Source organism: Cryptomeria japonica, chromosome 4 (genome assembly GCF_030272615.1).
Source record: "Cryptomeria japonica chromosome 4, Sugi_1.0, whole genome shotgun sequence".
In the NCBI taxonomy this organism is placed as follows: Eukaryota; Viridiplantae; Streptophyta; class Pinopsida; order Cupressales; family Cupressaceae; genus Cryptomeria; species Cryptomeria japonica.
Window position 1 is genome coordinate 39,205,760 of NC_081408.1, and position 27,007 is coordinate 39,232,766.

The window sequence follows — 27,007 nt, forward strand, 5'->3', positions numbered from 1 at the left end:
AGATGTTGTTGTAAAAGACTTGTAACTTCATTGAAGAAATGGTGAAATTTATGGGTCGATTCGACAATTTGCATGGTCTTTATACTTCTCATATTTGATTTCATGTTATTAGATGAGTGGAAGAAATATGCTTGATTGATGGTGAAATTCACATATCCATACTACTAGCAGTTTGTTGATTGCAGACTTGCCTTGTGTAGTCAACTGGAATCATTCAACTTAAGCTTAACTTCAATTGTCACTTCTTCATTGATATGCATCAGCTAGATGGTGTCTATGCTTGTAGTGATGATTTGAACATCATAAAGCTTTCCTTCGAAGATCGCACTAGCCTTGTGGAGATGGTCCTGCGATGTCAAAACAAGACCTAGTTAGAGTTTCATCAAAGATCAATCATTGCTCCTACATTCCTTGGTATTAGGATTAGATTCTTTCCTCGCCCTCATCTTTTTTCCTTTTTTTTTAAATCTAAGGCAGTAAGATCTTGTGTTCTAGCAATATTCAAAGCAGATCAGAAGTTCAATCATCAAATGTAAGTCCCCTTGTGATTCCAGCAAATCACATCATACCACAGAGAGCTTATCCACACGTAGAGACCCTACATACAAGAACCTTGAAGTTTCTCCGATTGATCCTTTTCGCGATATCTTCAGCGTTCGGAAACTTTACTCAAGAGAGGATAAGGTACCCTTGGGTATTTTATTCTGTGTTAGGTTGTGTACAAAATACACGTCAACAGGAGCTTACCTTTGTTAAACCCTAAAAGTTGGCAAATTGTAATTTCCTTTTGTTGATTAGCATTAAAGAAGAATACCTCTGATTTGTTTGCATTTGTTTCCTACCCAGAGGTAGTAGCATATAAATCCATCAAATCTTTGAATGCCTTTGCCTCCTGAACTTTGCTTACTTCGAAGAGCATTGTGTCATCAGCAAATTGCTGATGAGTAATATTAGCCACTCCTTCTGTGACTTTAATACCTTGAATCCGGCCAAGTGCATTAATTCGGCTAATACCCCTTCCAAAGGCTTCTGCCATAATAATAAATAGCAAAGATGTAAATATCTTAATCGGCAATAAATCTTTTGGCCGAAAATTTTTAAAAAATTGGGAATCGGGAAAAAATCGAGAAAAAATCGACAATAAATCGGCAAAATTATCGAAGATTTGAAAATATATAATTTCTTAAAATATTCTTAAAATATATAATTTCATAAAATATATTAAGTAGAACAACCACAGTGACCACAAGGGAACTGGCACAAATTGGATAAAGGTCACAAGTTTTTTATATCAACATAATATATATTTATTCATATATTTTTTCAGTTGTGCAGAAGAAAAAAAACTTAAAAAAATTGTTCAAAACTTCAATGGCGTCAGTCAAAGGAAGCTGAAATCGCGTCGGTCGGAGGAATCCGAAGACGAAATCGCGTTGGGCGTTGGGCGTCAGGGAGCACAGTCGCGCGGTGAAGAAATCGCCTTGTTTTTTTCCGCCCGCGTTTTAGTTTTTAGTTTTTTCGTTTTTTAGAAATTAGGGTTTTTTTAAGACGCGATATTGTAAAAGTTAATCGCGATTTTAACCCGATTTATTCCGCCCAAAACTCGCGATTTTCTCGGAAATATCTGTCGCGATTTTATGGCCGATTAAATCGGCTGGGTATTTGCATCGCGATAAATCGTGATTCAGCCGATCTATTCGCGATTTTTTCATCCCTGATAAATAGGAAAGGGGAGATGGGATCCCCTTGCCTAAGCCCTCTGGAGGCTTCAAAATACCCCTCAGGAGATCCATTTACTAAGATAGAGAATCTAGGGGTAGAGATATAGTTGAAGATTAAATTTATGTATTGTCTGTTAAAAGCAAATGCCTCCAAACAAACCTCCAGTCAACTCTATAATATGCCTTTTTAATGTCTAGTTTGATAAGCATGCTAGGGTTTTTATTATGCTGAATAGTGTGTATAGCTTCTTGAGCTTTAATCACTCCATTGAGGATTGACCTCCCTGGGACAAAACCCGTTTGCTCATCCGAAATGATGGATGCCAGGATAGGTTTTAGTTTGTTTGCAAGTGCTTTGGAAAAGATTTTGCATATTGTATTACATAAGGAAATTGGTCTGAAATCATCTAGGGTCTTAGCACTATCTTTCTTGGGGATTAGTGCAATAAATGTGTTGTTAATTTCTTTGAAAAATCCCCCTAATTTTCTCATGCCTTCTATTGCTTCCCAAAGTTCTGATCCCAAAATATGCCAACATTTTTGGAAGAAACATGCATTAAATCCATCCGGCCCTGGTGCCTTGTCCGGGTGTAACTGTTTGACTGCTGCCTCAATTTCTGCTAGTGAAAAGTTGCTATTCAGTCTTCTATTGTCTTCCTTTGATATTATCTTAGGAATACAATTCAGTAGTTCTTGCTGAACATTAAGATCTAAGCTTCCCCAATTGTTTAAGGTTGTTTTGAAATGATTGACTATTTCCCTTGTGATCTCTTCTAGGTCTTCTATAAGACCCCCCTGACTCCTAATCTTACTAATCCTGTTCAAGTTTTTTCTATGTTTGACACTATTATGAAATAATCTAGTATTCCTATCTCCTGCCCCTAGCCAATTTTCCCTAGATTTTTGCCTCCAGCGTATCTTCTCTTTTGTTAGAATATCTTCATATTTATGTAAAATTTCTTTTTCCTTAAAGTATTTGTATTGGTCCATTCCTTCTTTTATGATACTTTCATTAATATAATCCATTTCCTTCTCAATTTCTTCCTTTTCCACAAAGATATTCTTAAAGAGTTCCTGATTCCATTTAAGAATTTTCATTTCGATTTTTTTGAGCTTGGATATAAAACAAAACATTTTGGAGCCTTGAAATTGTTCCTTTGTCCACCAATGCTCTATAAGTTCAATAAAACCTTTGTCTTGGAACCATATATTTTCAGCACCCAAGTCAAGTAAGATTGGAAAGTGGTCAGACCTTGATAAGGTAAGAATGTTGGATTGCAGAGTAAATTGAAAGGTAGTCAAATCACCTTTAAACATGAACCTATCTAGTTTTTCTGCTATGTAACTTGGACCTAATCTCTTATTATTCCATGTGAATAAACCATTATTCATTCTAATGTCCATCAAATTATTCCTATGCATCCAATCTCAAAACTCAATCTGTGCTCTAGTAATCGTCTGCACACCTCCTATTTTCTCTGTTAGGCTTGAGATAGTGTTGAAATCCCCCTGAAGAATGTAATTCTGCTCTACATCTTCCAACATGAAAGTATCCAATTCTCCCCATACATACCGTTTGCTGTTGGTACTTATAGGCCCATATACATTGATGAGGATGAAGCTTATATTACTATTAAAGCAACTTATTCTACCACTCTGCCAATGGGTGTGGTTAGCCAAAGGAACATACTTAACCCTTCTAGGGTCCCACAAAACAGCCATACCAGCAGCAGCCCCACATATATGGTTATGTTCCACACTCCAAATTCCTGATTTTCTTTTAAGGTAGTCCCATTCATTAGCCCTGAGTTTGGTCTCCTGAATTATCACTACTTCTGCTCTCATGATTGATAGACTGCGCTTAAACAAGCGCTGCTTGTTAGGGGCATTTAACCCCATCACATTCCAGGTTATGATCTTCATTGATCATTGGGAAGACCCTTCCCCTTCCCATTGTGAAAAAGATCAGTGATTTTAGCTTGATCTTCAGCCTCCCTTGCTAGAATCCTTAATTCTGTGAGGGACTTCCTCCCCTTCTTTTTAGGGGCTGTCCCAAAATCTGAACTTGACAAATCAGGGCAATTCTTACCAATGCCTAACTTAGCAGTAGGAAAACTATTTCCTTCCACCATAAGGTTCTCATGAGTATCCCCATGTATATTCTCACCATAATCTAGTTCCAAAGGTTTTTTAATCAGTTCTTGTTTTTCCATTTTTAATACTTCGTTATTTTCATCCTCTGTATCATATTCTGATTTTGAGTCAGTTCAGACCCATGATCTCATAAACCCTTTCCAATTTTCCTGGAATATGTTCTTGCCTTTCCTCTTCTGTGCAATTTTGAATGCCCTCCAATTTTCCCACTGACCCTTGCTTATTGCCATTTGCCTGATTTGTCAACACCCGTTCAGGTGGCAAGTGGGATACTTCTTTGCAGATGGGGTTAGCCAAATTACCTGCATCGATCTCCTGAATTTCGCTGTCAGCTTCCACTAAGAAACCTCCCTTATATTGATTAAATTTAATGTTGACTCTAGGGTTATTGCTAGGGGGGGCACATGGTGGGTTAAATTTCATCAGATCTTCTTTAGTCGTGATGACGTTGCCACTAATGCCCCTGTTGTAGAATTTTGCTTTGATGCCATAAGCCAATCCTTCGGCAATTAATTCCAGAGGTTCAGGGGAGGAAATGCTAGAATCCAAATCTAGGAGCATTCTAACCCTAGTTGAATTGCGAAAATTCTCCTCTAAACCTAGGAGGGTGCCAATTTCATTTCCAATTTCTACCAGGGCTTCGAAATTTAACAGTTCTACAAGAAGATATGAGATTTCTACCCATCTAGGAAAAGTTTTTGGTTTATATACCTCTGGTTGAAAATTCTGATGCCAGTCAATGAAATGAAAGCTAAACCCTTTGAATATAACTGGTTTTCCATTTAATAATTCGTCTTTTAATTCTTTAGTTACACATTCTATGTAGATAAAATCATTAGGGAGGACAAAAATACTTACCTGGCGGTGGTAAGCCCAATACGCCTGCCCATTACCGCTCCATTTTGCAAACAAACCCGTCTCCTTGCAGCGATTACGGTATGGGCCCAGAATGCAGTCACCAATCACAAAGGTTGTGCCTTCATATCTCTGCTCTGCTGCTTGTATAGGAGCTTCATCAGTTTTGTTTGCAATTGGAGTCTGCCTCAGGATGTTTTGATTGTGGTTCTTCTTGTCGATGGCCACATTATTTGAAAAGGATTTTGCAGTGCCAATCTTTTGCTTGATGCTGCCCGCGACAGGTTGCTTGGTGGGCCTTTCAGACGGCCTTGATCTAAAAAGGGGGTTTGCAAATCCTCCAATTTTTCTCCTGGAAATAATGCCCTTGGGGAAACCATCCTGCAGAGGGGGACAATGAGCCAGTTTTTCCGCCCGAAGAGTTTTCCTAGATTTAACCACTTGCCATCCATTACCAGGACTTTGAGCTTGTGGTTTCCAGGCTTTGTCTACCCATCTGCCGTTGGTAAACACCCATTGTGGTCTATAAACCTCCCTGGGCTGCAATTCGCACCTCTGCCCACCTTCGAACTTTCGCGGGTATGGAAAGTCTCTGAACAATTTCGATGGCATGTTTTTATCAGTCCTAAAAGCTCCATTTCTTTGCTTGCTATTTCCCTGCGAGCGATCTGCTTGTCAAAAAGGAGTTGTGCCGAGTCGAGGGGGAGATACAGATTACAGCACCCCTTTGGCTCATTAGGGTTATACCTTGCAGACACCCTTTGACATTCCTTAATTGGTGGGGCTGTTATGTTTGTGTATTTAATATTTCGCATTTTCGCTAATTCAGAGCAGAGCTTTTAATTTATTTTGACTCTATATTTTTAGGAGTATGTTTTATTATGGATTTATTATTTATATTCTTTTTAAAATAAATTTATATCAGACAAATTTAATCTTGAGTTTTTTTCTGAATTTTTTCTCCTTGCTAAATTTCATCCGAATTTAATAATTGCCAAACACAAATTTGAATTCAAACCTGGTGACTTAGATTATTGGAGATATTTTAGTCATGTTAATTTCTGGGAAGGAGTTTTTTGGTAGTAATACTAATAGTGTGACGTTGAATTGGACTTTTATGATTTGGGCTGTGGGCTCTGTGCCTTTTCATTGTTGAGTATGTTTCCATGCTGCTCCATTATTGAACTGAAGATTCTCTGTAATCTATTTTTTATATTTGTCATTAAAATGCACTTAAGGTGATTTGTTATTTTGTACCCATAAAAAAGGTAAGATTAATGAACAGTCATGGCCAGGAGTTTTTGATCTGGAGGTATTGACAAAATTTGCTTGGTAAATCGATTAGAGTTTCAGGCGGAATTCTTTACTTGTACAGATTGTGGAGTGGTCATTCTTTTGTTAATCTGTTGATTAAACCCATCAAGAGTTTTTTTGTTCCAACTAATGAATCATAGTATATTTGTTCTGATGAAGTAATGTTTTTCGGACATTTTTTTTGACATGTGAGATTGTGTGGTTCACTTGCAGGACCAGGAGCTCCTGCAGTTTTCAATTGTGTGAGTCCATTTCTACCTAAACTCATTCTTATCTCAATATCATCGTTCATGTAGATTGGTGTTAGACTAAAATCATTGCCTTTGCCAAAGAATTTGTAAAGGACATGGGTACACAACAGTCCAGAGGATCTTGAGGTCTTCATTTTCCCTCAAGCTATGAAATTCCTTGTATCTGAATTCAATGCGAGGTATCAAATGGCTATGAAATCAAATAATCGATTTTTAGGTATAAGGTCAGCTGAATGTTCTAAATGTAGTTTAATTTTACCTTGATTTTCTTTGTGTTCTGATGTTAAATTGTATTTTTCATTGCTGCAATTCTGGAAGTTTAGGTTAAAAGAGGAATTTTGTTTATTTTACACATCTAATTGAGTATTCATTAAGAAAATTTAGGAGCAAGCTAAGAAGCACATATAATCTGGAATGCTATGTGTTTAACATTTAGTATGCGTCTCACTTGAATTTGGTCTTTGCTTAGGAATTCTTCTTAAGGACAGTCTTCATCTATACCAAAGTATCAGCCTAACATTGCATAAAGGAATGTATTAATATTTTTTCAGTTAAATTTGGATTGATAGTTATGTGACTATCTTTTGCTTCTTTGGCTTTGTACTCTGAAATTCTGATTTTAAAAGAAATAGCTGTCACTTAGCTGTTACTTTTGTGTTTTAAGACTTCAATATTAGCCATGCAGCTGCAATGACATATATGTAAGACCTTGAAGATGCTCTTTGCACAGGTCGTGGAGATTTCAAAGGGCAGTAAGGTCAAGTATGAGCTTGACAAGAAAACTGGACTCATAAAGGTAAACGTTAACAGATATAAGAAATGCTTTCCATCACACTTGTAAGGCATTTAGAAAGCACCTTATGGAATGGTGATCTCTTCAACACTTGACATTTATTTTTAATAGGTTAAAGAAAATAACATGAAGCCTGTCAGTGGTTTCTTTAGAAGCATCTTTTTGACTTCGTGAATGACTTATTGCAAGTTCTGTTTGCTCTTTTGGCTAATATATTTGTCGGAATCCAGATCGACCGTGTTTTGTACTCATCAGTTGTGTATCCTCACAACTATGGTTTTATCCCTCGCACTATATGTGAAGATAGTGATCCCATGGATGTGCTAGTCTTGATGCAGGTAGATTAATCTAGGCGTGATGTTTGTTGGCAGTATTTTTGGATAGTAGTTTGCTTAATTGTTGCATTGTATGTTTTGATTTTCTGCTACTGATTGTAAATTTTCATGTGTAGGAACCAGTGCTACCAGGTTGTTTTCTTAGAGCCAGGGCTATTGGGCTGATGCCTATGATTGACCAGGTATTATTTTGACAGCTGTACATAAATGGTACTTTGTAGATTGCATTATAGAGGAAGATATCTTGGTCCTCTTTGAGAACTCTAGATCTATTAGTAAAGTATCAAGGTAAAATTAAACTACATTTAGAATATTCAGCTGACCTTATACCTAAAAATCGATTATTTGATTTCATAGCCATTTGATACCTCGCATTGAATTCAGATACAAGGTATTATTTGATCTATTGTTTTGGTGCTTCATCCTGTTGATTGTAACTAGGGGTATAGGGGTTCGGATTGCCTTAAGGCAACATCCGAACCCCTTTAGGACCGGGTCCTACCCTAACGTGACCCTATCTTAATTGCCATGCTAAAACACACCACAATTAAATATTAGTGCCAAAATAACATTAGCGCCACAAATATCAAGGAGGCCGACTTACAAGGAGGCCGACTTTAATAGAGTAAAGAGGCATATAAGTAAAGGTCATTTTGCAAGTCATCATCATCAAGTTCAATTAAATCAGAATGCGAATTAGCTCTGATGTGCGAACCTAAGGAAGAGGGCGAATTGTTCAGTTTGGTGTAATATTGTCCAAGGGGACATAGCATATCTTGAGGCAAGTCATTGAAGCATACAAGGACAGATCTGATATGTGAAGATCAGATTCGAGCTAAGTATTGTACTGTTATTTAGAGGAGAATATATAATCTGACCTGTGGGTCTTTCATGCTGGGTTTTTCCTCCTTGGAGGTTTTCGCAGGGTATGCTTGTTTGTCTTCTATTTCTGATTTATGTTGTCTTACTAAGTACTGCAAATCTGATTACAATCTAGGGCACAATTTAATGCATGTTGGTTCACTAAACTATTGCAAATCTAATACAAACTAGGGCATAATTAAATAAGATAAATCTGGTTATCATACCTAGGGTTTAAATTAACATGGTATCAGAGCTCTAGGTGTTACTAACTTCTGATTTTAGCAGATCAATTGTTGCATATAGCTGTTGTTTGTGTTCAGATTAATGATGTCAGGTTTAAAGGCCGAAGATAGGCTTGAGGGAGCCATTGACTTTGCTGCTTGGAAAGTTCGTATTCTGTTGATCCTTGAAGAAAATGACCTACTGAAATTTGTAGAAGAAGAAAGCCTGTCTCCTCTAGAAGATGCTGAAGAGCTGAAATTGTTCAAGAAAGATTCCCTCAAGGCTAGAAGGATCATAATTGAGTCCGTCAAGAATCATCTTGTCACTGTCATATCAAAGTTTACATCTGCTAGAGAAATGATCAAACACTTGGAAGGGATCTATGAAGTCAACAATCTCAACAGGGCTCTTGCCCTAAGACAACAACTTCTACACATGAAAATGAAAGAAGAAGACTCAATCATAGCCTACTTCATGAAGATCAATGAACTAAAGGACAAGCTAAGCACTCTTGATTGGCAAATCTCAAATAAAGACCTTGTTATGATTGCATTAAATGGTCTACCAGATGAATGGGAACCATTCATTCGTAGCATTGGTGGAAGAGCTAATTGTCCCAACTTTGAGCGTCTTCAATCTGATTGCATCGAAGAGGAATCTCGAATTTAGGTAAGAGGAAAACTCAAAAACTCTCTCAAAGATAATCATGTTCTCTTATCTAAATCTAGGAAAGGTGGTCATTGGAAGAAAGAAAAGAGAAGCAAAGATTTTAGATCCTCCTCCTATGATCCAAGGAAAAAGTCAAGAGATTCCTCTCACATTCGTTGCTTCAAATGTGATAAGTATGGTCACTATGCCAGAGATTGTCAAAATGACCCAAAGGAAAGGGAAGCTAACTTAAATGAGGTTGCCGAACAAAGTGAAGACTACCTTCTTATCTCTGCTCTTTCCAGCAATGTTCCTACGGATAGCAATTTGTGGATACTTGACAGTGGTGCCTCCAGACACATCTCAGGATTTCGTGAGCATCTCTCAGATCTGATTGAAAAAAACACCAATCTTCATGTTGTAATCGGTGATGATGCTCGATACTCGGTAAAAGGTTCTAGTACTACCTCTCTAAAACTAGATTTTGGTATTTCCTTACAACTCTGTGATATTCTATTTGTACCTGGTATTAAAAGAAATCTTATTTCTATTTTGGCTTTAGAAGATAAGGGTTTGCAAATAGCATTTTCTGAAGGGAAAGTACTCGCTTGGTCTAAGAAATCTAACTTCAAATTTGCTCGTATTATTGGAAATAGATGTGATAGTTTATATAAGCTTGCAGCCAATCCAATTCAAGCTCTCATTAATGAGACACCTGAATCATGCGAGCTATGGCATAGAAGATTGGGTTATTTTCACTTTCAAGCTCTTCCCACTCTCGGTAAAATGGTCAAAGGTATGCCTAATCTCAGTTTATCTCATGATGATGCTTGTAAAGGTTGTGCAATGGGTAAGAATGTAAAGAATCCCTTTCATAAAAGCGATAGTAGGGCTAAAGAAAGGTTAGAGCTTATTCATTCAGATTTATGTGGTCCCATGTCAGTAGCATCTCCTAGCAGGTTTTTATATTATGTTATCTTCATAGATGATTTCTCTAGGAAAACATGGATCTATTTTCTTAAAACTAAAGAGTCTGAAGAAGTCCTAAACAGATTTAAAGAATTCAAAACCTTAGTTGAAAATACTATAGGAAATCGAATTAAATGTTTGAGGTCTGACAATGGAGGTGAATACACCTCAGGTAGCTTCTATGACTTTTGTGTTAAAGCAGGAATTAAGAGGGAGTTCTATGTTCCCTACAACCCTCAGCAAAATGGAGTTGCTGAAAGAAAGAACATGACCATTGTTGAAGCTGCAAGAGCCATGATTCATGATCAAGACTTGCAACCTTTTCTATGGACAGAAGCATCCAAAACCGCAGTTTATATTTAGAATAGATGTCCTCATCAAGTCCTAAAGAATGTAACACCTGAAGAAGCATTTTCAAGAATCAAATCTGACATCAGTCACCTAAGGATATTTGGAAGCCCTGTGTATGTTCATGTGCCTAAAGAAAAACGAACCAAGCTGGATCCATCTGGAAAGAAAGGCATCCTAGTAGGATACAATGAATCTTCCAAAGCTTTCAGAATCTACATTTTAGGTCAAAGGTATCTTGAGGTAAGTAGAGATGTAACTTTTGAAGAAGATATTGCTTTCAAAAGATCTAAAGGTTCATTAATCAACAATGATGATATGATGATGGAAAAACAAGATTCAATTGTTGATGCTAGCCCTGAGTTACAGGAGGAGTCTACTGATCTCCCAGATCAGGAAGTTCAGAATGACTCATCAGAACCCATGCAATCTACCGATATACCTCAGGATATTGTGGTCTGGAAGAAGAGACCACTTTGGGTTAGAAATACAATTCAAGATGCTGAAGGGTTTGCTGCTCCCAGAGGAACCTTCAGAAACAGCAAGAGTGTCCAAAATCACGCCAACTACATTTTTGTGATGTGCAATATAATTGAGTCTGAACCCCACAATATCGGAGAAGCTATGTGCCATCATGCTTGGAAATTAGCCATGGATGAAGAGTATGGGTCTATCATCAAGAATGATGTCTGGGACATTGTACCCAGACCCAAAGGTAAGTCCGTCGTTTCCTCCAAATGGTTGTTTAAAATTAAACATAATGCTGATGGTAGTATTGAAAAATATAAAGCTAGTTTGTAGCTCATGGCTTTTCTCAAAAGGAAGGAATAGATTATGAAGAAACCTTTGCCCCTGTTGCTAGATATACCTCTATTAGGTCTATAATAGCTATTGTTGCAGCCAAAGGTTGGGAGCTGCATCAAATGGACGTTAAGACAACCTTCCTCAATGGAGTCATTGAGGAGGAAGTCTATATTGAGCAACTAGAAGGTTATGCAATCCATAAAAGAGATTCTCTTGTTTGCAGGTTGAAGAAAGCTTTATATGGGCTCAAACAGGCTCCTCGCACTTGGTATGAAAGAATTGATAAGTACTTACTAAGTTTAGGGTTTTCCAAGAATGATGCTGATGCTAACATTTACTTTGAAATTTATAATAATGAGATGCTTATTTTAGTTTTGTATGTAGATGATTTATTTCTCACGGGTGAAAATAAATTAATCATAAGATGTAAAAAGGAATTAGCCTCAGAATTTGAAATGAAAGATTTAGGTCTAATGCACTACTTCCTAGGGTTAGAAGTATGGCAAAGAGCTAATGAAATCTTTCTAAGTTAGGGAAAATACACTATTGATATTTTGAAAAGATTTAGAATGATAGATTGTAAACCTATGCGTACTCCTATGGAATCTAACTTAAAGAAGTTAAGTGTTTCTGCAGCTAACTCAGATTTTGCAGATCCTTCTGAGTACAGGCAGTTGATTGGCTCCCTGATGTACCTAGTCATTACTAGGCCAGATATCTGTTATGCTGTGAATGCTCTCAGACAGTTCATGAGCTCACCGAAACATGTTCACCTGGTTGCTGCCAAGCACATTCTAAGATATCTACATGGCACGATTGGTTATGGGCTGAAGTATACACTTAATACCCCAATCCTCCTGAAAGGCTACTCAGATTCAGATTGGGTAGGAAGTGTCAAGGACAGGAAAAGCACTTCAGGCATCTGCTTCAACTTGGGCTCCGCAGTAATCCCTTGGGCATGCAGGAAGCAATTTTCGGTAGCATTAAGCACTGCAGAAGCTGAATACATTGCCACATCTGTTGCATCCAGAGAAGCAGTGTGGCTCCGTAAGCTTCTTGTTGGATTATTTGGTCAAGTCAATGATCCTACCACCATTCATTGTGATAATCAAAGCTGTATAAAGATGTCAGTAAATCTTGTATTTCATGATTGGTCCAAACATGTGGAAACACACTATCATTACATTCGGGATATGGTGCAGAGAGGCGCCATTCATCTAAAGTACATTAGCACAGATGAACAGATTGTTGACATCCTCACCAAACCCTCATCCAGAGTGAAGTTCGAGTACTTCAGAGATAGACTCGGTGTCATGGAAAACGGAACCCTGATTGAGAGGGAGCTTCAATCTCAGTGACTATTGGTAGCACTTTGAATCATTCTTTGCTTGTGTGCAAGAATGAATTTCATCCAATCTATGTTTGTGTGCTAGATGGATAGTTGTAATAATGTAAAGACCCATTGGTGTATTACACTTTCTATGCTTGTGTGCTAGAACCATCCTATGCTTGTGTGCTAGGTGGAAGATTTAATTCTATGCTTGTGTGCTAGATGGAACGTAAAAGGTTCAGATTATGTATTCTCCTCCTCCCTAGTTAAGAGGGAGTGTTGATTGTAACTAGGGGTATAGGGGTTTGGATTGCCTTAAGGCAACATCCGAACCCCTTTAGGACCGGGTCCTACCCTAATGTGACCCTATCTTAATTGCCAGGCTAAAACACACCACAATTAAATATTAGCGCCAAAATAACATTAGTGCCACAAATATCAAGGAGGCCGACTTACAAGGAGGCCGACTTTAATAGAGTGAAGAGGCATATAAGTAAAGGTCATTTTGCAAGTCATCATCATCAAGTTCAATTAAATCAGAATGCGAATTAGCTCTGCTGTGCGAACCTAAGGAAGAGGGCGAATTATTCAGTTTGGTGTAATATTGTCCAAGGGGACATAGCATATCTTGAGGCAAGTCATTGAAGCATACAAGGACAGATCTGATATGTGAAGATCAGATTCGAGCTAAGTATTGTACTGTTATTTAGAGGAGAATATATAATCTGACCTGTGGGTCTTTCATGCTGGGTTTTTCCTCCTTGGAGGTTTTCGCAGGGTATGCTTGTTTGTCTTCTATGTCTGATTTATGTTGTCTTACTAAGTACTGCAAATCTGATTACAATCTAGGGCACAATTTAATGCATGTTGGCTCCCTAAACTACTGCAAATCTAATACAAACTAGGGCATTATTAAATAAGATAAATCTGGTTATCATACCTAGGGTTTAAATTAACACATCCGACCTATTAGTCTCCATTCTGTTGGTGAGGTTCCTCAAAGATTAAGTTGGTTTTGACATCAGTTTGTACATATAATTGACAGTTTAGGGATGGGCATGCCATTTCTTTCTTACTTTTTAAAACATTCTGCTAAACTTAGCTTGGACTGTGTAAACATTTTCTTTCCATAAGAGCTTTACTTATACTAGAAATACTTTATTGTGAAGTGTGAAGTTTGAACACATACATCCATTTTTCCTGCAGGTCATAGCTAATCTGAATTAAGCAAGTAAAAAATACTCTGTACATTGGTCCAACATTTTTCCAGAGCAAAATATGTTATAAGAAAAAAGAATAGACAGAAGTACATGTGTTCCACTCTTGTTGACTTCAATTTTCAAAGGTATGACTTTGTGAAGACCATGGTAAACTTAGATAGTTCAAGGGGAATATCTAACCACGGTAACCATTTGGTCCAAGAAATACAAGAATTAATAACAACAAAGTTTTAGATTTAAGAGAACTGTAACCAACCAGACAATAGTGCCATTTCACAGATAATAGATTAATATAGTGATCTTTGAAGGCATTTACTCTTATGTCCAGAAATTGCATGAAAAAACACACAACAGAAAATGGAAAACTAGCTTTAGCACGATTGTCCAGCCCAGGCGATGTATCTTGTCATACTGAAAGTCTAGGGTGATAAGGAGCTGTTCTTCAGTGCTAGTGGATAGTCATGGGCCCACATCCTATAACTTTCCTCCAATTATGGATTGATTTTTGAGCCTAAGGTGGAGGTTGAAATAGTTTCCTTACTGTGTGGTCCTCTACTGCTAATGTCATATAGACAACAAATTTTTTGTTTCATTGATGTCTCATCTTTAGAGTATCCAAAATCAAGCCCAGCTTTAAGAGGGATAGGGTTAGTGTGGGCAGTTTGGTATTTCCAAAACCAAGCTATCATGTTTCAATGTCCTGTTTGATGTACTGGGAGAAGCCAGGGGGATGTGTCACTGGTATTTCTAGGCTTGAAAGGGGTGTAAGTAATGTAGGCAAATATCTTGGAACTGTTGGAATGTGTCCAGTGTCTCACCTTGGGATTCGTGAAATGTTTTAACAGCCTCCCCTGAGATCCTTAACTAGGATGGTAGCGGTTTCTTGAACAGGTGCCCCTTCTGAAAGAACAGCTAGTTTGAATCCCAATAAGTGGTATCAAAGTGGGGTTGCAGGTTTGAATCCCCTCATTAGGTAATGCTGAGGGGGAGATTGTTGGGATTGTCGGAACATGTCCAACGTCTCCCCTTGGGATTTGTGACATGGTTAAACAGCCTCCTATGAGATCCTTATCTGGGATAGTAGCAGTTTTTTGAACAGGTGCACCTTTCGGGAAAAATGGTCAGCTCATCTCCCAATAGGAACATTATCAGCTGATGGTTTGCTACTATTTTGAATAGGAGATTGAAAATTCAGCCAGTTTCTTAGAGCACTTGTTATCTAGGCCTTATCTGATTTAGTAATGGCAACCTGATCTTTATAAATGGACCTCATAGTTCTAGTATCAGTTGGGCCATTTATATGTAGATGAAAATGGAGGGAGTAGATATGGTCATCTCATTGGTAAGCTCACTGGTTAGGCTCAGCTTGAGTTATTTCATGAGGCATTGTACTTGTTGGCTACTATGTTGCCGATTTGGGTACAGGTACATATATAGATAAAGATTCGGGTACGCAATACACACACACATAATTGGATTTAGTAATGGCAGCCTGATTATTATAAACGGGCCTCCTAGTTCTAGTATCGGTTGGGCCATTTAGATGTGTTTGAGAATGAGGGGAGTAGATATGGTCATCTCATTGGGAAGGTGTTGACGTGTATTTTATACACAATCATACACAGAATAAAATACCCAAAGGCATCTTATCCTCTCTTGAATAAAGTCGCTAACTGCTGAAGATATCGCAAGAAGGATCAGTTAGGATGACTCCAATGTTCTTTTTAAGTAGGGTCTCTACGTGTGGATAAGCTCCAGTGGTATGATGTGATTTGCTGGAATCACAAGGGGACTTACATTTGATGATTGAACTTCTGATCTGCTTTGCTGGAACACAGGCTCTTACTAGCTTAGATTTGAAAAAATGGAAAAAGGATGAGGGCGAAGAGAGGATCTAATCCTAATACTAAGAATGTAGGAGCAATGATTGATCTTTGATGAAACTCTAACTAGGTCTTGTTTTGACATCGCAGGACCATCTCCACAAGGCTAGTGCGATCTTCGAAGGGAAGCTTTATGATGTTCAAATCATCACTGCAGGCATAGACACCATCAGGTTGATGCATATCAATGAAGACGCGACAATTGAAGTTAAGCTTAAGCTGAACGATTCCAGTTGACTACACAAGGCAAGTCTGCAATCAACAAACTGCTAGTAGTATGGATATGCGAATTTCACCATCAATCAAGCATATTTCTTCCACTCATCTAATAACATGAAATCAAATATGAGAAGTATAAAGACCATGCAAATTGTCGAATCGACCCATAAATTTCACCATTTCTTCAATGAAGTTACAAGTCTTTTACAACAACATCTTGGCAACAATCTTTGCCTTCTCTCTCTACTCTACTCTAATTGCTATTCTATCAACTTCTATCTACTCTCTATCTACTAACTGCTTCCAACTATTTTCTAATTGCCTTTACAAAATGAAATGTCAGGGCTTATATAGTGCCCACAATACAATTTGATGGCTTAGATCAATTCGAGATCAATGGCCAAGATTCAACAATGAAAACCCTAATTAGGGTTTGTTACAACCATTACATAACATTTAATGCTTGACCAATGATAAAATTGTATTGCTTGGACACATGTCCTCTCTAGAAAAATTCGACCAATGGATAGCCGGGGTAGGTACATCGGAGTTTGTGCCACCTTCCATGAGTTAGGTACATTGAATCTGGACATGCTGAGATGGACCACACTGACTGGAGAAGTGATGACTAGGATGCCACCTCATCTGACACTTGTAACTTGGTAGATATTCAACTTGATGTTGTTGAGAAGTTAGCCTTAATTAATTCTTCTGGAACTATTTGCTTCTTCAACGAACCCTTTGCTCTGACTTCTTGTGTCCTTGATTTGCAGGATGATGATGTACCTCGCCCGAGAATACTGGATTGGAAGAGGCCGCCCTTGTCCTTGTTGGTACTAGGCTGGAGGAGACCGTCCTTGATTTGGCTTGATCGTCCTTGATGAGAACCTGCCGACTTGTAGATCCTCCGGGCTTGGGAGTCGCCATCTTGATACCTACACAACATTTCAAAATTAGTAACATGTTTTGCAACGTGGAAATATAGACTAGAAAGAGGATTTAAGTTTTAAATTAGGAAACCTCATGGTAAATCTTTGAATTATCATTTCCTAAATTTAACTAAGCCACTTGAGATTGAAAATTGAAAATTGAAAATTGAGACTAGGAGAATCTCGCCATACCTCCACTTGGGAATTAACTCTAAGAAAAGATGCAAACTTAAGCAAGATTGTTAGGCAAAATGTGGATCGAAGTCTTCAAAATGTGCTTCTTCTATCGACTTCACCACCTCTAGCCTTCAACGTCTTGAGGAAAATTCGCTCCACCTCTAGCCTTTAACTGGCACTCCTTCCTAGATGAGATTTCGCACTTCCATTGCTCCTTCAAAATCGCACTTGGACAAATGATTGAATGATGGATTAACATGCTCAACACACCCCTCCTATATAGGCGCTCATCTTGATAATTGCCCCTAGGCCGACTTGGAAAATAGGCCCAAAAAACAAATAAAATTTAATAAAAGAGGGGGGCCGACCTTGCAAAATAATACCCCAAGCGCCCCCTTCTTAAAATTTAATTTAATAATAATTAATTAAATGCCTTTGTAATTAAAAACTTCGATTTTTTAAAGGCTTTAAATTAATTATTGAATGTCCATGCGCTATTTTTAAATACCAATTTAATTAAATATTTCACTTTTTTTAGCGAATTTGGCATTTTAATGTAATTCGAAAATATTAGCGCCTAAGCATGGGAGGAATAAGGGACACTAACCACATCGCTCTGGTCCCTGGGAGAGGGACAGGAGCGCTCCTTCATTTTGGCCTTGTTTTTCATGTTTTTCACGTTCAGAGTCTTGTCTTAGATGTCCAAAATAGCATTTTAATTGGGAATCTTGAGCTTAATTCATCCCTTACAATGCAAATTTGATATTTGAGTGAATATCGCCCTGGTCCCTTGGTGAGGGACAGGAGCGAACCTTTGTTCCTTGTGCTCATCCTTGTTTATATCAACTTGGAACTGTCTTCACGGTGTAAAATGATGTTCCTTACTCCCTTTTGAACACTTGAAATGTGAGTGGCAACTTAAATTTGGACACACTTTGAACATTTCGCTCTGGTCCCTGGGAGAGGGACAGGAGCACTTAGGACAATATGGGCTTCACTTGGCGTTTTTGCAATCTTCAAATTATCTTCAACGGACTCGTTACGCCCCTTTTGCTTGCCCCAAACTTAAAAATCACTTGATCTTCGCCCAAAACTTGTCTTATAAGGAAAATCGCTCTGGTCCTTGGGAGAGGGACGAGAGCTATCACTAAAATTCGCCCTGGTCCCTGGCAGAGGGACAGGAGCGATTTTGCTTCTAGGGTCAATGTTCCTCATGATTGCGCTTTCAAGTTATATTCAACTGATAAAATGTATCTCCTTTGATCTTCTCAATTCGCGAAATCGTTCAAATCTTTCAAGGACAAGGCAATTTTGGATTTCAAGCTCCGGTCCTTCAGTGAGGGATAGGAGCGATTTTTGTCCTCCAGGCCCAAATGCTTCACTTTTCACCATGAAATGTCTTTGCTAGGGAAGATATCATCCTGCTTCAGGGTACGAATAAAAGTTAATGTCCAAAAAAGGTCTAAAAATGTGCATATAAAGAAAATCGCTCTGGTCCTTCAGTGAGGGACAGGAGCGAATTTGACCTTCTAGGCAAAAACTTCATCATTTCATTGCTTTTGATCAAGTCTGGATGCTCTATCATGCTCATTTTGCCCTTCACCATGCCTTTGATGTCTCAATTCGTCCAAACAAGGTCAGGAATGGCTCAAATAAGTATTATCGCCCTGGTCCCTTGGTGAGGGACAGGAGCGCTTCGCCTTGGTCCTCCTGGGAGGGACAGGAGCGAAATTTGACTTTTTGAACTCTCTATCAGGATAACTTTTATGGAATATAACATTTAAGTATAAGATTCTTATACTTTAAGTTATATTCCATATATACTTTCAGGATGTTTGAGAGTGGTTTCAGACCTCCAGGAGTTATATTCCAAAATCTAGCTTTCTGAGGTTTTTCAGTTTCCAGACTTAGTCAAATTTCAGGATCAGGGCATTCCAGACTTAGCCAAATTTCAGGACATTCCAGACTTAGCCAAATTTCAGGACCAGGGCATCACTTAAGTAGGACTTGCTACCCTATTGATCTCCCCGACAGTACTCAAAATGCAAAGGCTAAAAACCCTAAAAAACCTAAAGAACAAACCCTAAAAAGCAAAAAAAGCAAGGGTCCCCATTTGCAATGCGGCGATGTGTGAAAACATCACAACAGAAGGTCACTGGTTAAGCTCAGCTCGAGTTTTTTTATGAGGCATTGTACTAGTTGGCTACTACGTTGCCAATTCGGGTACGGGTACAGATATAGATACAGATTCAGGTACATAGTACTCACACACCTATGCGCACACACGTTCAAACATCAAAATTTAAAATATAAACTGTATAATTATAAGAAGAGTGATACTCATAAATCCATAATTGCCAATTAATATCCCAATATTCTTATATTTTATTTTATATATAATATAAAATACTTCTTAGTATTTGAAAGAAAACAATTAAAGATACTATCATCATAAATTTGCCAATAGAGAAAGTTGATTGTCAAATTTAGGTTTCAAAAGACAATAAATACCACAGTTTGGTAAGTATCAAATTAGTTTTTATTTAGCAGTTAGGCATTTTGAAAAGGACCAGAGTTTCTCTTCTTCGTCGCCACCACTATTTTTGACATTGGTGGAACAATCTGTCTGCCATGTGGGCAATGGTTTTCATATGGGTGACCTTCACCTATTGCTAGTTCACACACCAGCAAGAAAGTTGTTCAACTTATAGATGGAGGGGTTGTTCAATTGTGAATCTCAATTTGTGACTCCATTTGTTGATGGATCCAGCTGTGAAGATATGAGGCCGAACTAGGATGTACCTGGGGGCAAACCTAGACCGTACTTGGGGGCTAACCTGGACACACCCTGACTGTACCTAAACCTGTTTTGCACCTGTACCTGGATCCAGATCTCTAGGCACGATTCCACTATCTAAGGTTGGTTAACCATAAGACATGTTAGCAAGGGTCTTGGGAGTTGGGGGGAGCTAGGGCAAGTGTGATTAGATTAGGAATACTTGGATGTGGGTAAGGCCTTTTCCTTTGTAGTAGGCAAGTGGAAGTTGGAACATTCTGCTTATCTTTGCCCATGGAGGGTAATGCTATAGATGGAAGTCAAGGAAGAATAAATGAGAGAGGGAAGAAGATGAGATTGCTATAGAACAAAAACAACTCCTTTGTGAATTGCTTGTAGGGAGCATCATATGCATTCTGAGCATCGTAGAGGAATGGAATTAGAGACCAGAGCAGAGTTAGGTTGAGGAATGGAATGGACAAGAAATTGTTGAGGAGGAAAATAGGTGTGAGGAGGGTAGAACATTGAACACATGAGGTTTGACAGATGATGTATCTTGCCATATTTGCACTACCAGCCAGCAAACTTTTGATAGTTTGGAATGTGATGTGGACTCATTAAAGCAGCTAATTTCAAGATGATATTAGAAAAAATGTAGGGTGCAAAAATTAGAAAAAGGAAGTCTTTCAAAATGATAGGTTGCCTTGTGGAGTGGTAGTGGGGTGATGGGCAAGGGGGGAATGAATTGGAAATGAGAAAAATGATGCAAGGGTGGTAGTTGTTATGCTGATTAACAACAATCTTTATCAATGGCCAATTTGCTTTGCCAATTTGTTTGGCTTCACATCATTTATTATGGAGATGAAGCTTGCTTTGAGCCCAGTGTGGGGAGGATAAGCTTCTTTTGCAATCTAATCATATGCATTTTGAAGGTAAGAGACATTTTTGGCTTAGGTGTCAGCAGCACAGGCAGCCTCTTTTTTGGTGTGTTGGGAGACATAGTGCTGAAGCTGTTGGCTAATTGTGAAATGTCGGAGACGCTTTGGTCCAATATCTAATCCCTCTAAGTGAACTTTGTCGTGAGTCCAGTAACCAGGATCTAGGAGGTTGATTTATTGGATGATAAAAGAGCATTTACATTTGCACACAAAAAATACACAAAATAATGATTATATTATTGAGTTCATACAAGAATATATTCCAATATGGCTTTCATAAATTTTTCTAATGATAACTTCCTGAATTACCTTGCAAACAATTATTTACGAACAATAAGAAACTACAAGTACAAGTCACTAAGGTGACTTTATTAACATAAACCTTAATATTCCAGCATGATTCAGTGACAAGTTTATTGATTCTGTGTTTGGCCAAAATTAGACATTTCCTATGACCAAAGCCAGCATTGTATTGTGTGGTTGAGTTGAGATTCTGGCAAAAGATGAAATTGGGTAGTGTTGTGACCTTTTTCACACATCGCCCCATTGCAAATGGGGATCCTCTCTTTTCCTGCTTTCTAGGGTTTTGTTAGTGTCTGGTGACCTTTTGCTTCAGTTTCACCAAGCCTTGTCCAGTTTTGAATAGTTTGAGTCCTAGAGATTGAAAGTCAGTTTTTGCAAACCACGTGATTCTAGAATACAAACGCCACCAGGGTGCTTAGAAAGGTCCAAGGACGAAGATCGCAATTGATTTGGATGAATTTGGACAACTTTCTATTTTTAGAAAGTTTGCTTTTTTGCTTTTTCCTATTTTTTAGGAAGTTTTGTTTTTGGCATTTTCAGCCCGATTACCGGTATGGCTATTTTTAGAAAGTTTTTCCTAGATTTTAGGGATGCCTGCTTTTTGCTTTTTTGGGATGCAAACCTAGGGTTTACACTTGCACCACTGACCAGCTTCGACCGGAACTCGAAAATTCCAAGTTTTGACCTAAAAAGATTTTAGGCTTTTTGCTGCTTCAGAGGATCCACTTAGGCATGGATTTCAAATTCCAAGTTAATCTGGTTAAATTTGATTAAGCTATGAAATTTTGAAATTTCTTTGAAAATTCTTTAAGTCTGGCTAACCAGAGGTTTTTGAAGTATTACATGTTCAAACTCCACCACGATGCGGGAGGCCATGAAGAGAAGACCCTCCAGAAGTTCGCCATGTGTTGAGGACACTCCAAAGTCTGCCTTGAGCCTTATATAAATAATGCCATGTGTGTGTGAGGTCATGAAGGCCACCACTTAGAAGTCCTTCATGGTCTTGGAGAAGTCTTGGCAATGGTCTTCAAAGTTCGCCATGGTCTTGGAGAAGTCTTGGTAATGGTCTTCAAAGTCCGCCTAGGCCATGAAGGAGCCTCCTCCAAAGTCCGCCACACCTAGAGAGGTCATGTGGGTGCCAAGTTCAAAGTCCGCCCAAGCATGTGGAGAGATAGAAGAGCCAACTCCAAAGTCTGCCCAAGGTTTGGAGGTCATGTGGGTGCCAACTCCAAAGTCTGCCCAAGGTTTGGAGGTCATGTGGGTGCCAACTTCAAAGTCCGCCAAGGTTAGGGAGCCATGTGGAGGGATGACTAAAGTCCGCCACACTTTAGGAGGCAATGGGGGAGCTAACACCAAAGCCCGCCCAAGATGGAGGCCATGTGGATGCCAACTCCAAAATCTGCCCAAGGTTTGGAGGTCATGTAGGTGCCAACTTCAAAGTCCGCCAAGGTTAGGGAGCCATGTGGAGGGATGCCTAAAGTCCGCCACACTTCAGGAGGCCATGGGGGAGCTAACACCAAAGTCTGCCCAAGATGGAGGCCATGTGGATGCCAACTCCAAAGTCTGCCAAGGATAAGGAGGCCATGGGGGAGCTAACACCAAAGTCCGCCCAAGATGGAGGCCATGAAGGAGCCTTGTCTAAAGTTCGCCAAGGTTGGAGGAGGCCATGGAGGAGGGAGCTCCAAAGTCCGCCCCATGCCTTAGCCAAAATTTCGCCATAATGGAGGCCACGTAGGAGAGACCTCCCAAGTCTGCCATACCTTGGAGAAATGTCCAAAGTGCGCCAAAATTTAAAAGATGGAAATTCAAAATTCAAAAATTCCACCAACGCATTGAAAAGTCAAACACAATCAACAAGATGCCAGTGATGTCACAAAATCCACTGAGATTTCAAAATTAAAATCCAAAATGAAGAAAATATCTCAAGATTATTAAATATCTTCAAAACAAATCCAAGATGGAAAGTTTTTTTTTGAAGGAATATTGAAAGATAATTGAGATATTAAATCAAAAATGGAAAGTTTTTTTGTGAAAGGGAATATTGGAGAATTGATAAATATCTTCAAACTTAGATCAAAATGGAAAGTTTTTTTTAGATATCTTAAAACTGGGAAACATGAAGTTAAAATTAGAAGTATGAGTTGGATGATTTTAGGGGTTTTTATTTGAAGATTTAACCTTGTCTACAAATACTTCATTATCAACTTCATTATTACACCAAGAAGTTCAAATTTACTAAGGAGAGCTTAGTAAAGTATGTCAGTTTGAAGATCATCTAGAGAAAATTCTGGATATTGCTGGAAGTTGGGTAATATTTTGGGCAAAAGTTTTATAGATTTTTGGAGGAAGGCAACTGGCACTAGGAAAGATTATCTAAACTCCTTTGAATTTCCTGAGTATTCTGGAGAAAATTCTAGCCTTACCTCTATCCAAGTCAGAGGCCCTAGGCATTATGAAATTCCAAGTAGACAAAGATGCTCCTCCAGAGTCGAGGATGACTTCAAAGTGGAAGAACATCAGCGACACCAACCTCGAACACATCAATCTGAGGGAATTTAAGAAGCGAATGTTTGGTCTGGACAACCTTGTGCCTACCACCATTGTGCGAAAGATGATGAAGAGTGTTATCGTGCATGCTGCTGGCTTCCTCCCCACCATGCAGTGCAATGAATTAGTAGTTGAATGTGCCAAACACTACAATCCCATCAGCAAAGACATTGTTGCACCTGATGGAAGAGTGCTGGCTAACATCAGTGATGAAGCCATCAGAGAGGCCTTCAGGATCCCGGAATATCACAACACAGTGTATATGACAAAGGACGAGGCTGACAATTTGTATCAGGATCATCTGGAAGAGTATGACGCCATAGTCAACCATTCCTAGCTAGACAAACCGAGAAAGGGTGCTTCCAAACTTTAGAGGAAGAGCCTAGTACGGGCGTAATTCAAGGAAGACATCGGGGACATGATCGTCCTGCTCAATAGAATAATGGGAAACCCCCAGGGGGCTCCATTCAAACCTTGGATGTATTATTTCATTAATGAAATAATCAACGGAGTAAAAATGATAGATCGGGCCAGGATGATCAGCGACAACCTAGACAGCCAGCTGAGGAACCTGGAGGCGAATAGGACTTTCTTCATGAGTTCTTACCTGTTTTATTCCTTGGCTAGGACCTACCGGTACAAAGGTCTCACTTGTAGAGGAGAGGTTGGGAACAAGGAGAACCAATTTCTAGTATACGATTGCTATCCCCAACTCCACATGGAGGAGAAGTTCCATTTCAAAAGGGTGAATGATACCTTCCTGATGCACATTACCCGGACACTTAAAGGTGGCTTGCACTAGAGGCTCTCTCAGGAGTCTATGGACTTCATTGGTCGGTTCGGGTGTTGGTACATCCCATATCCAAAATACAAGTGGAAGAAGTATGTTCTCCATCTTACCAGTCCACTCAACCGCGAAGTCCCGGCCACTCCGCCACAACCTCTTCAGTAGGGATCAATGAAGGACTATGATGATATGAAGGGATCGTACACTCAGGAAAAGGAATGGATTTCAGACGCTTCGATGCGTGTTGACACCTTGGTGGAAAACTTAGTATTGGCACATGAAGCAACTTCTTTGTTGATTGATCGTATCCAGGATCTAGCCTCCAATTGGGAGGAGGTAGATGAGATTCATAATGAAATACTCCCTCATCTGAAGGTGATCCGAGGCATGTCAAAGAGAAGTTTAGTGGATGCAGGCATCATACAGACAGGAGACAGGTACGACTTCGACACGTGGTACTATACTCTGGTCACTCGGATTGAGGTTCTGAAGAAATCCGAGACCAAGTGTTTTGAGACAGAAGCAAGCGTTAGAGAGATCCTGGGCAAGGTATTCTGTGTGGCATCAGAAATCTGGAAGAAGGAAAGCCTAAGGGAGAAGCATTTACAAGCAGAGAACTTGAGAGCCAGGATTCAGGCAAGCTTCTTCAGGGATGATTGACAAAGGCGATCTTTCGAAGATTGCAAACTTCCTCTCCATTGATGACAGCTTCCTCACCCAAGCAGTTGAGTGGGAAGGCATCCTTGCCACATGTGCCGATGATGTGGACCTCATCGACTTCCAGATTGGCGGTTTGCCAAGTGTCGCCATGGAGGAGGTCAAGCTCATTGTGTCCAAATACGTTGAATCTCTGAAAGAAGAAAGTGGCCACTCACCTCAGTAGAATTAGCAGCTGTGCCACTTGTCACTCTTTCATTTGTTTGAACTGATAGTATTTTGGGAAACCCTAATTAGGGTTTAGGACTTTCAATCTTGGCCCTTGATCGCTGTTTGATCTCGACCATTCATTTATTTTGAAAAACTATATAAGGTTGCCTCCTCTCATTTGGAAGGTGTGAGGTTTTTGATGTATTGTTGCTTAAGGTCATTTCTAGATAATAAATTGCATGTGCGCTGCTTTGTAATCCCTATTGTTTGAATGATTTGCATGGTTTCAATTTCCTCAACACTTAGTTAGAATTAACTTAGATTTGCTTTCATTGTTAATTTGAATGAAGGATTTGATAAGCGTCAACTGATGGTGTATCTCCGCTCATACTTTTGGTAAATGGATGATTTCCACCATACCATGCAAAGTTAGTCTGAGCCCATTCCCTGTGCATCCCAACATCTCGATCATAAGCACAACCCATTGAAGATTGCATCGGCCTTGTGTAGTTGTCCCTAGTGTGGCGAAGCAAGGTTTGGTTTCTCGAGAGCATCTAGTCGACACCGTCTCCAGAGTTCGTAGGTTTAGATTAGCCTTCTCAACCCTATCCTTTTTCCTTTTCTTCCGAAAGTCTAAATCCCAGAAAATCCCCCAAAAAAAGAGAGCTTAAAATTGCTAAATCCATCTAAGTCCAGCAGTTCAAGATACTTGTTAAACGTAAGTCCCCCTTGAGATTTTCAGCATACACTACCCAAGAAGCTATTCCACTAAAGTTGCTTGTTCACACATATAGACCTTGGAATCAGTTGTGATTTTTCAGGAGAGGATGGAATGCCTTTGGGTATCCTTTCCTAATGTTTGGTAGATGATAAAACAGACACCAACAGGTAGGCTCCAGTGGTCCCTAGAAAGGCCACCAGCTCTTGTGTTGTCCAGGTTTCTTCTTGAAGCACTAACAATGTTAGTTTTAACCCAAGCTGTGTCAGTGTCATGCCCCCGATTTGATACACTATAATCAGCGACACTTATTCCTAAATCAGCAGATTTCAAATAATGAAACTGTCTTATGAAGTAAGACTTCACAGTTTCAGAAATCAAACATGCTACAGCAATCAGGGTATAACAGCATAGAGATAATGAAGCTTACCAATTGATCGACACTCTCTCCCTCTAGCTATAGCAATCTCCTCTAAACAGAATGAAGAGTAGTTTAGAAATAAACAACAAAGCATTAAGAGAGTGGGTTAAGCATGGAGAGGCGTGAAGAGTAAAACGATTGAAAAGAGACACACCTCCATTCAACGGTCACCACTTAATGGAAAGACATAAACCCTCCACCCGATGGAAGGGTCTAAGAGATTATTCCAACATTCAAGGGAAGGCAGGGAATGAATCACATTGGGTATTTTATAAGACATTAAACATTCAGCAGTTTGACTAAATAACAGTGTTTGGTATATTATCACAGTGACCATTAACTATTATATGTTAAGTATATGTATGATACTGGAATCTTTCATGTTTTCTGAGTGCTTCCTGCCATGATAGAAGGAAAATAGGCTTGCAAGAGGGGTACGTGTTGCGTTGTGTCATTGATGTCAAAATGCTTCCGTTAAGGTGTACGTTCTGTATGTCTATGGAAGCCAGCAAAATCAAGCCTTGTAACTTGGAAGTCTCAATGCAGTTTGACAACACTGGCAGCTGGGTTATTTGTTTTATTGGCTACAAGTGGCATTTCTTTGTCATCCTATA

At 39.1% G+C, this 27,007-nt stretch overlaps 1 protein-coding gene across 2 annotated transcripts in view; it reads left to right on the plus strand.

Moving 5' to 3' along the window:
* The window catches only part of LOC131047844 (soluble inorganic pyrophosphatase), a 49,483-nt gene that overhangs the window by 17,931 nt on the left and 4,545 nt on the right, over positions 1 to 27,007 (plus strand). For both annotated transcript variants that reach the window (XM_057981628.1, XM_057981630.2), the window contains exons 3-6: positions 6,258 to 6,286; positions 7,026 to 7,091; positions 7,319 to 7,426; positions 7,540 to 7,605. In XM_057981628.1, the coding sequence (XP_057837611.1) occupies positions 6,258 to 6,286; positions 7,026 to 7,091; positions 7,319 to 7,426; positions 7,540 to 7,605 (269 nt within the window). The remainder of the gene's footprint in view (positions 1 to 6,257; positions 6,287 to 7,025; positions 7,092 to 7,318; positions 7,427 to 7,539; positions 7,606 to 27,007) is intronic.